Genomic DNA, 10,647 nt, shown 5'->3' on the forward strand with positions numbered 1-10,647 from the left:
TAAGCCTGGGGTGGTGGTGCATGCCTGTAATCCCAGTGGCTCGGGAGGCTCAGGCAGGAGGATTGTGAGTTCAAAGCCAGCATCAGCAACTTAGTGAGGTGCTAAGAAACTCACTGAAACCCTGTCTCTAAAAAAATATAAAGAAGGATGGGGATGTGCCTCAGTGGTCGAGCGCCCCCTGAGTTCAATCCCTACCCACCCCTCCCCCGCCCCCCCCAAATGAAAATATAAACCCAAAACAGTTCTGATTTCCCCTAGGATAATATTACAAAACAAAAATTTTAATACAAATAAAACCAAAGCTTGGAGTTCTTTCTTTTAGGAACCCTGCTTCTCTGGATCCCTAACCAAGTGTTAATATAAAACCTAATTGGCCGATTAGCAGGAATAAGTGGATCAGCCTGAGAATACTTCCTGAGGGAATGTGTGCAAACTTTTTAAGTCATCAGAAGGTGATATGAAACGGGAGAAAAACAGGGAGCAATTCTGATGATGGCGTGGACATGTGTGGCTCCTCAGGGAACTCGACTCCAAGCCCTCTCCACTTCCTCACTTGTGAATAAAACAGTCCTTTTTAGGAATGCTTAGTGTGATTCCAAAATTGAAGCAGATGAAGGACAAAATTTGAATGTGCCAATGTTGCAGACTTCCGTAAAAAAAAAAAAAAAAAAAATCTTTGCTGAGTGGGTCTTTTTTTTTTTTCCTCCTTTTCTTTCAGGGTAGAATATATCTCAACAAAAACATAATTTCAGGTCTATAGAAGGCATAAAATTAACAAAACTACCAAAGTATAGAACTTGCAGTGAGAAAAGCAGTTAAAGTGTCAGAATACATTTCCATTTTTTCTGTCCCTCTTTATTATGGCTGTTTTATCCTAAAAGGCAAATGTTCTAAGTGGGAAGTGTTATTGTAGACGAGTTCACATGATCATGAGTCATCAGATAAGAAATGTATAAGACTTCACATCTCACTACAATATTAAGGATGCAAGGTTATAGATGCTGAGCTCATACAAAAAAATAAATGCAAAAACAAGAAAGGGTAGCCACTACCTCTTTCCCCATACAGATATTCTACAAAGTACCATGTCAGCAATTTGGGCAAATAAGCAGAAGGAGAATAAGACTTCAGAAAGGGATAGCTGTGGCCCACACAATAGTGATGAAGAACCAAAGGATGATGGCTTCAACAGGACTGACAAATGATGGCAAGAAAGTAAAGCAGCAGGAAGAGGATTTCCTGGAACATAAGAACCATTAGAAGGCAAGGTGGAGCCAGGCATGGTGGTGCACCCCTGTCATCCCAGTTACTGTGGAGGATGAAGCAATGTGTCAATGTTGCAGGCTTCCATTTAAAAACAATCTCTTTAGGGCTGGGGTTGTGGCTCAGTGGTAGAGCACTCACCTAGCATGTGTGAGGCCCTGGGTTCGATCCTGAGCACCACATAAAAATAAATAAATAAAATAAAGGTATTGTGTCCAAATACTTCTTAAAAATAAATATTTTTTTAAAAAAATCTTTTTATGGAAAAAGTAGGAGGATCACAAGTTCAAGGCCAGTCTAGGCAACTTAATGAGACCCTAAGCGACTTAGCAAGACCATATCTCAAAAATAAAAACTAAAAAGGGCTGGATGTTGCTTAGTGGTAAAGTGCCCCTGGGTTCAATCCTTGGTACCCAAAAAAAAAAAAAAAAAGGCAAGGTGTTTCAGCACTAATTTAGCAGAAAAGAACAATTGTATGCTGCCCTGAAGACCATGTGGCCATGAAATTACTCCAATTTTATGAGAAGGATTTAGTGACCCAAAAGTAAAGTGACAATTTTAATGAATACCACTGGAGTCACTCTGGATGCTGCTCACCAGCTCCTGCTCTCTGGAACAGCATGTCACAATACTTGGTATTCATTAAAGACTTAAGTTCAAATTGTCATACAGCACTGAACACCGACATGTGCCAGTCACTCTGCTAAGCATCTCAAGTGTGTTCTCTCATTAAATCCTTGGAACATCCACCAATATTAAAACTCACTAAAGATTAGCTATTGCTCAAGATCACACTGTTAGCCCCTGATCAAGATTTGAACCCAGATCAAACTGACTCCAAAGCCAATGCTTTTAATTTCTTTTTTGGGGGAGTGGTGGTACCAGGGATTGAACTTGACCACTGAGCCACATCCCCAGCCCTGTTTTGTATTTTATTTAGAGACAGGGTCTCACTGAGATGCTTAGCACCTTGCTTTTGCCAAGGCTGGCTTTGAACTCGTAATCCACCTGCCTCAGCCTCCCAAGCTGCTTGGATTACAGGCGTGCACCACCACACCTGGCCTGTGCTTTTAATTTCTAAGATGTGTCTTGTTTTTAAAGTCAAGAAAATGCAGAATATAATTTAGAAAATATAATTAACACACATCTATCACCATTGGTTTTTATTGTCCAATAAAAGAAACCTGGGCTCCTTAGGGAAATGACTGATTCTAGGATTACATATGGGCGGGGGCAGGAAATACACAAAAAGAGCCTGGAGCATCTTGTAGTGCCAGAAAATAAGAAAGAGCTCAAAAATATAATGACAGGCATATATCAAAGGGACACAAGACTCAACTGGAAGAATTCCAGATAGCCAAAGCTGGACCAATATGAGCAACAAAACAAATAATATTGAATTATAATGCAAAGTATAAAATAAATATCCATGAGTTATTAAATAAATTGGGGAAATGAGACAAATCTCCCATGCAGAAGAACTCCAAATAATTTATGTAGATAACTCCACCTTCAGGCAAGAAGAGCATAATGTTTAAGTGTAGGCTGTGCATAGTGAACTCTTTCCAATGAGCACAGTATGGAAAGGAAAAGAGAAAAAGTAGCTTCACAGTAGAGAAATCTGGCAAACACTGCCTCAGTTCAGTGATCAAGGTCAATATCAACAACCATAAACCATGCTCTGTAAGCCTTGATAGGATTCGATAAAAAGGGCACTTTAACTCTGTGCTCTTCCTCCACCCAAACCATCATCTAAGTCTAATTATAAGAAAAATATCAGACAAAGGCCAACTGAGAGACATTCCACAAAATCATTCCTCAAAATTGTTAAGTCCATCAAAAACAGGGAAACTTCCAGACAGGAAGAGTATAAGGAAACATCACTACTAAATGTAACTTCGTATCTGGGGTGGGATCCTGGAACACCAAAAGGGCATTGTCTAAAAGCTGAGGAAATCTGAATCAAGCACAAACTAGTTAAAAATAAGTTATCAATCCTGGTTCATTAATTGTAGCAAATGTACCACACTAATAGAAGATGCTAATATATTCAGAGAAACTGTGTTTACTATATATGGGAACTCTCTGTCCTATCTTTGAAGTTTTTCTGGAAATATAAAACTGTTCTAAAATAAAAGTTTATTAGAAATACAATTGAAATTAAAAAAAAAAAACACTTCAGAGGTCAGCCTCTTCTCTATGGTGAACAGCTATTTACAAAGGCTCATTCCTGGAGTACCAGTATTAAATTCCATCCCCCATTGGGTATGAGTATTTGAGAAGAGCTGGGTGAAGTGGTGCACATCTGTAATTCTGGCAACTCGGCAGCTGAGGCAGGTGGATCATGAGTTCCAGGCCAGCCTGGGCAACTTAGTGAGACCTTGTCTCAAAATAAAAAATAGAAAGGGCTGGGAGTGTGGCTCAGTGGTAGAGCACCCCTGGGTTCAAACTCCAGTAATGCGGAAAACAAATGTATTTGAGAAGGAAGTGGTTATTGCCTCAGACTAGTTTATATCACAACCTATTTAGACGCTTGTAGGGTGACTTAGACCAATACGCTAAATCTGGACAAATTTTCCCTCAGTGTCAACGAGGACAATGAAATCTACCATCTTCCTGGATTCTGCTGTGCTACCGAAACTGAAAGCTGGGGAAGTTATACAAAAGTCCAAAGTGGAAGTTCAAGTTCCTCCCTGATACACTAGGTAACAACACAGGATTGAATGCTTGGTCAGCAGTTCTGCCTTGTGTAGGGGACACACAGCTTTTTTCAATTATAATTCCCTTCCTTTAAATCGTAAGTCATTTCCCCCCATGTTTTGAAATTTTTTTTCTCTCATTTTTTGATTTATCAGAGAAACTAAGAACCAGCAAGGAGGGGCTGGGATTGTAGCTCACTGGTAGAGCGCTGGCCTAGCATGTGTGAGGCACTGGGTTCCATCCTCAGCACCACATATAAATAAATAAAATAAAGGTATCGTGTTCAACTACAACTAAAAATTAAAAATTAAAAAAAAAGGAGTCTACAAACACAGGACAGAATCAAGAAAAGCTCTCTGTTCTTGTAAAGCCTAAAGAGCAGGGTTGGCTATAGAGGGAAATGGAGAGTGGTGAAGAAAGGGGCAACAGGGAGTCCCAATGATGGGAAGAAATACATGACTGAAAGAATCTGAAATGATTCATTAAATCTGAATCATTAAATGATTCAGAATCCCTTGGAGAAAACCCCAGGGAGGAAGTGCCGGGAAGCTTCTCAGACCACCCCGTCCAGATCATTTCTTTAGCTCTCAGATGACTGGCACCCTGTCCCTCTGGCCTGGATTCTCATGTTTGAATATGAGCACCATAAATCAGGAAGGTGATCATGAGAGAGAGAGAGAGATCTGGAAATGAACCACACAAGGAGCTTCCTATCTCTGAAAGCATTTCAATTTAGAAACTTGGCAAAAGTATGGAAAGACCTCAAAGGTCAGATGGAGGTAAGATGACAAAAAAAGAAAAAAATAATAATAAAAAGTCCCTTCTTGTCTAATGGTGCTATAAGCCCAGGTGTGACAGAGGACCTGGAGATAAGAAAAGCCATGGAGAGAGCAGGCAGGACAAGGATGAGAGCTTTCCCTACAATTCAGAGGCTGACACACAGAAGAGAGGGCTCTAGTCTTCACCTGACACAGTTCTGTCACTTGGAAAGTCACAGCTTCTCTCCTGTCTCACTAGGCAACACACAATATGCCACCTAGAAACCGATTCCATTTTATCTTGTTCCCCAAGCTTCCTTCAGAGACAAGGAGACATGATTCTCCAGAATTTCAACAAACAAACACGTCTTTCAGGAAATAAAAGACCAGTGCTTACCCTTCAGAGGAAGGGAATTTAAGAAGACCAGAGGATTAGACAACAGAAAGGAATGAGGTATGACCCAAACTATGGTCGGGTGAAAACATGATGCTGGTGAAGGAAGCCCATAACCAAAGACCACACACCATGTGATCTCATGTATGTAAAAGCCCGAAGCAGGGAAATGCACAGAGACAACGACCTCAGGCCTGGAGAGGAGGGGAGAATGGGTGGGAGGAAAAAAACTAGAGTACAGAGTTTCTTTTTGAGGTGATGAGAATTCTCTACACTTGACTAAAATTGATCATCTTATGTGATGGTGGCTTCACACCGCTGTGAAGACACTTAAAACCACCGAAGTGTACATTTTAAATGGGTTGAACTGTATGGCATGTGAAAATTTCCCAATAAAGCTGTTTTTAAAGTAAGGTAACCATATGGAAAGGTGGCCTGGATGACTCCTGAGCCTACAGCATCCTGGCAAGAGACATGGCTTTCCCACTATGACCCGCTCCCATGAGTCCTTGTCCTACAGACCTCAAGTTCCCCCAGGGACTCCAGGGGGCCAACTCCCATTGCAGCACCTGGCTCGGTCTTACCACAGAGGGTGCTGACAGCAAGAGGGTCTGACAGCTCTAACCATTACAGAGGTCTCTGACCTCTGGGCTCCCCATCTGAACTGGAACACCCCCCTTTCAAACCCTTTAGCTATGCCCACTGGAGACACACACACACACACACACGACACTGATGAGAGAGCAGTTTGCTGGGTCTCCTGTGTTGAAAGCCTCTCCTGATTTGCTGTTTCCTGTACACAGCAGCCCAGGACCTGTTTCCAGCCATGAAAGGAGGCAGGTGCCTCAGTGGCTTGTCTCCTCCCATATCACCCACCTGTCCCAGCCACTCTGGTCCTCTCCCTATTTCTTAAACACATATGGACCCCTTGCCTGGTACATTCTCCCTCACAGGGTACCCTCCCTTTCTTTTTCCATGTGTGGGCTTCAATTTACCTTTCTCCATGAGGTCTAACCTGGTGTCTCCGTTTAAAATTCTAACCCATCCTCCTTACCCCTCTCTCCTGTTTTCCCATAGTACAGATCATACCAAGTATTTGCCTTCCCTTCTCAGTAAGCTCCCTGGGGAGCATGGCTTTTGTCTTCTTTGTTTCCTCAATGGACTCCTGACTCCTAGAATACTGCCAGAAAACAGTAAGCATTCCAATGAATGAACTCCCTCTCTAGAACTCTGCTTTAGCTTTCAAATGGAACGCCTGGACCACCGGTCTATTATTATCACAGGCTCCTTACTCTCAATACATCTTCTTCTAACCTCCAGAGCCCAGCCAAGGAGCCATCTTCCCACCCCCTAAAATAATGAGCCTGTATCACCAAAGCTAACAGAACTTTCACCCTTGGCCTTTCCTACCCTATCCCTGCTTCCAAAGCACCATGAGGAGGCTAGACCTTGGCAGATCTGGAGAGAGCTGGCTCTTCATCCTAGCACCTGCTCACATCCTCCAAGAACAGTGCCTTCCACTGTTTTTTGTTTATTTTTTATTTCATTCTGTTTTCACATCTTGTCTCTACTAAAGCATTCTAAGGCGGGCTGGGAAAATAAATGTAGACTTGTTTGCAAACATGGTAACTCTATCTCGTCTCATCTAGTAATTCCCTGTTTACTTTTTGTTTTCACCATAATACCATAAACTCATGGAGAAGAGAAATTGGGCTGTTCTGGTCACCAGTGAGAACACAGTAGGTGTATGATATCCACTGGAGTACATAGTAAGAGCTCATGAGTTGTCTCCGATCATTATCACTATCATGTGGCTTGTCCTGGGTCTCAGTGAGTGACTAGACAATTCTGGTAAGTGACTTACCAGAAAGGAGCCCCAGACCAGACAGAAAAAGACTTCTGGCTCTTTCTAATGGGAAGATTTACTCAGCTCCCCCTAATAACCAAAGTTCTGCAAAAGACACAGGAAAAGTAGTTCAAGAAATTGTGTTCCCAGATTCCTAACAAAATTCCAGGGTAAAAAACGCAAAACCTGGGATGGATGGAGAGGAAGGGGGCTTGGGAAGCTGGTTCCAGGACCACTTCTGATCTCCCAGCATCGCTTAGGACTGTGTGAGCGCCCCCTATCGGTAGGATGAGACCCTAAGAGAAGCTTTCTGCCGGTGTAGACAACTCAGTCCTCCACCTTTCTTTCACTCGTCTCTAAGTTCACAGAGTTGGTGGGACTGAAGGAAATGACCCTCAGAAGCTCCAAGAGGCTGAACTGGAGGAAGAAAAGGAGACTTAAAGCCCAGCATCGCTAGGGTCTGGCAGGAGTTGAAGAGAATCGCTCAACAGTCTGGGAATAGGAACATGGGAAAGTTGGGGTGGAAAGTTTGCAACTAGGAACAGAGAGAAAACCAGAAACAACACAAGATCCCCGCAAACAGAAGCGAGAGAGGGAGAACGCCCCGAAGGGTGCGGGTGGGCGCCAGAGGGCGGCACGGGGGACAAGGTGCGCGCGAGTGGGGAGGCTCCGGGGAGCGCCCGCGCTCTGTCACCGACCCACCTGAGGCTGCCATGTCGCGGGGGGCAGTTCACATCCCCTGCTTAAAGAGTGCCCGGTGCTCGGTACCCGGTGCTTGGAGATGTGTCCCAGCGGTGTCCCTTGGGCGCGGGGCGGGAGTGGCAACCGGCTCCGCGCAGGACCAGCGTCTGCTCTGGCGCTTCCTCCAGACAGGCCGCGAGGACTCGCCGCGAGGGCGTGTCCACAAGGCCCGCCCCGCCTGAGGGACTCGGCTGTGGCACCTGCACCAGAGGCAGTTGGGGAGGGGAAGTGAGAACCTACGCGGACCCCAAGGCTGGCCCGCTCCCTGCACGGCCCAGTACGCGGGGGAAGAGAGGAGGCAGGGGCTTCGCCCCACTTGTGCCCCACTTCTCATGAAAACCGGGACTGGTTCTTGATCAGCCTCCAAAGAGCAGCTTGAGGTGGGGGTGTTGGAGTGAATAAAAGGAGAGGAGAGGGCTGTTCGAACTCAGGGAGCCTTAGGTGAGGCGTCCCAGCCACCTCCTGCATCCCCTGGGGCTTGTCCCTGAGCCGCTGCCTCTGCAGCAAATGGGGGGGGGGGCTCAGGAAGGGGAAGAAGAGAAGGCGGGGGCACCTGGCCCTGGGGACTTGGCGTTGCCCTTGGGTACCCTCCTGTGACTCTTCTGCAATTCCTTGGATCTGGTCTCCTGATGGCACATGAAAGTTCAATATAATCTCTTATGATGAATGTATGAGAGTTATCATTGCCAATTATTATGCTGTTCTACGCTCAGCGGCATTACGCATGTAATGTACGCATTGCAACCTCAAACCCTTCCAGGTAGCATTTATCGCCGTCATCGACCCAATTCCTTGCTTAGGATTCCACAGAAAATAAATGCTTCCAAACGTCAATTCCAGACCGGTTGATTCCAGAATAGGGCTCCTGCGTATCCTTTGCTGGCACCTGCTCCTTCGCGTCCTCCTCTCTTTGCCTGCTCCTTCAACCTATCTGAATAGCACATGACCATGGACCCCAAGTCAACAATTCAGGGTCCAGAGGATGGACCCAGACAGCAGAGATGAGGGTAAATTAAGGCTCAAGTCTAGGTAGAAATAAATGAAATGGATTTAATAATGGACATAGCAGGGCAAGGTTAAATGTTAGTTTTCTGCTTTTTCCATAAAATACATTACTACAAATTTAGAAGCTTAAACCAACACAAATTTATTATCTTACAGTTATGTGGTTCAGTAGTGCAAGAGGAGTCCCAATGAATTAAAATCAAGGAGCTGGCAGGGTTAAACTCCTCCTTCTCCAAGTAGAAGAGATCCACCTCCTTTGTTTTTTTGTTTTTTTCTTTCTTTCTTTGTGTGTGTGTGTGTGTGTGTGTGTGTGTACTTGCACTGGGGATTGAATCCAGGATCTCACATATACTAGGCAAGTGCTCTACCACTACCCTATATCCCCAGCCCTGCATATGCAACTTCAGAAAGATACCCACATTTCTTTGGTCATGGCTCCCTTCCTCCATCTTCAAAGCCAACAATGAAACATCTCCAACCCTGCTTCTGTTATCATATCTCTTTCTCTGGCTCTCGTCTATCTCCTTCTTCCACTTTTAAGGGCCCAGTAGTAGATTAAACTAGCCAGAAAATTCTCCCTATTTTGAGGTCAGCTAATAGCAACCTCTGTGTTATTTATAATTTTAACTCCTCCTTGCTATGCAATATAGCGTATTCACAGATTCTAGGGATTAGGATGTGGACATCTTTGGGTACTCTGCCTACCCAGAGACCTGGAATTCCTAAAGCAGAGATGTGTTTGCTACCTTATTCCATATCCCATGTTTAGGATGTCCCTGGCCTCAAGCCCTCATAAGACACTTCCACAGTCACCCTATACTATTTTAGTTCTACACTATTCTTTAGTAGAAATTATATGGATATTTTTGCGTGATTATCTATTTGAATTTTTATTTCCTTCATTTGACTAGAAGCCTCTCAAAGGCAGGATTCAACTCATCTTTCCACCATGGATCCTCCAGTACCTGTCACCAATCCTTGTCGAAGAATATGCTTGGAAAATATTTATGGAATGAGTGATTGGAAGGGCTATAACCAGGAAATCCTTATTTGAAATCAAGGGATAGAAAGGACTTTTCAGACACTGAAAATGCTGGAACCCTAAGTCTGGAGGAGGATAATATAAGTGTCAAGGTAGGCCAATCAGAATGGAAGCCATGGGGTAACCAAAATGGAGAGTTTCAGTTTCAAAAGGTTGAGTTGGATGTGCATGTCCTGTGGAAAATCTGTTACCTCAGAAAATAGAGATGGGGGCTTAGGACCTGGCCAGAGAGGTTATCCTTGGAGTTGAATCTGCATGAGTGGATGGGGGAAAGGAATAAATAGCTATAGCCTGGTCTCATAGACAGAGCCATGGGGAAGGAACATGCTTAGGAACCAGAGACCCAAAAGGCTGCAAAGGAAAAGTAGGTTGACAGGTGGAGTCAAATGTCCCAGAAGCCCAGGAAGGAGAGCCTTGAGGAAGATTGCCAGTAATGAGCATTGCCATAAAACTCTGGAAGAATGCCATCAGGCCACTGATGTCACAGTAACATCCGCAAGTGCAGGCTGGAGCAGAGGGCACCAGACTGCTAGATGATTGAAAGAAGGAGGGTTAGTGAGGAAGATGGCTTAGAGCCATAGGGTTGGAGATCTGGACTCACACACCAGAGCACCAGAGTCTTATCTTAGCCCCCCACTAACCACAATGGAGCCTTGGGCAAGGGGTAACGCCAAAAGCCCTGTTTCCTCATGTGCACAGTGAAGGTATCCCAGCTTAGACAATACCAGGGCTTGGACACTGACCTTTCAGTCTCTCCCTCTGGCTAGAGCCTCCCTCACTCTTTACAGGCCTCTGGACTTGGTCATCCTGCCATTCTTAGTGGAGTTATTTCCACTGAGGTACATTTGAAACCACTCCCCAATGTTCAATTGCATGGTCTTCTCTTTCAGCTCCAGAT

General features: G+C 44.5%; 1 protein-coding gene across 1 annotated transcript in view; it reads right to left on the reverse strand.

Moving 5' to 3' along the window:
• Pik3ap1 (phosphoinositide-3-kinase adaptor protein 1) overlaps positions 1-7,837 on the reverse strand; it is a 116,910-nt gene extending 109,073 nt beyond the window's left edge. The window contains exon 1 of the mRNA XM_015494573.2: positions 7,664-7,837. Within this exon, the coding sequence (XP_015350059.1) occupies positions 7,664-7,676 (13 nt within the window). The 5' untranslated portion in view covers positions 7,677-7,837. The remainder of the gene's footprint in view (positions 1-7,663) is intronic.
• Between the last annotated feature and the right edge of the window lie 2,810 nt (positions 7,838-10,647).

This window comes from Marmota marmota, unplaced genomic scaffold, assembly GCF_001458135.2.
Source record: "Marmota marmota marmota unplaced genomic scaffold, marMar, whole genome shotgun sequence".
NCBI classification, from domain to species: domain Eukaryota; kingdom Metazoa; phylum Chordata; class Mammalia; order Rodentia; family Sciuridae; genus Marmota; species Marmota marmota.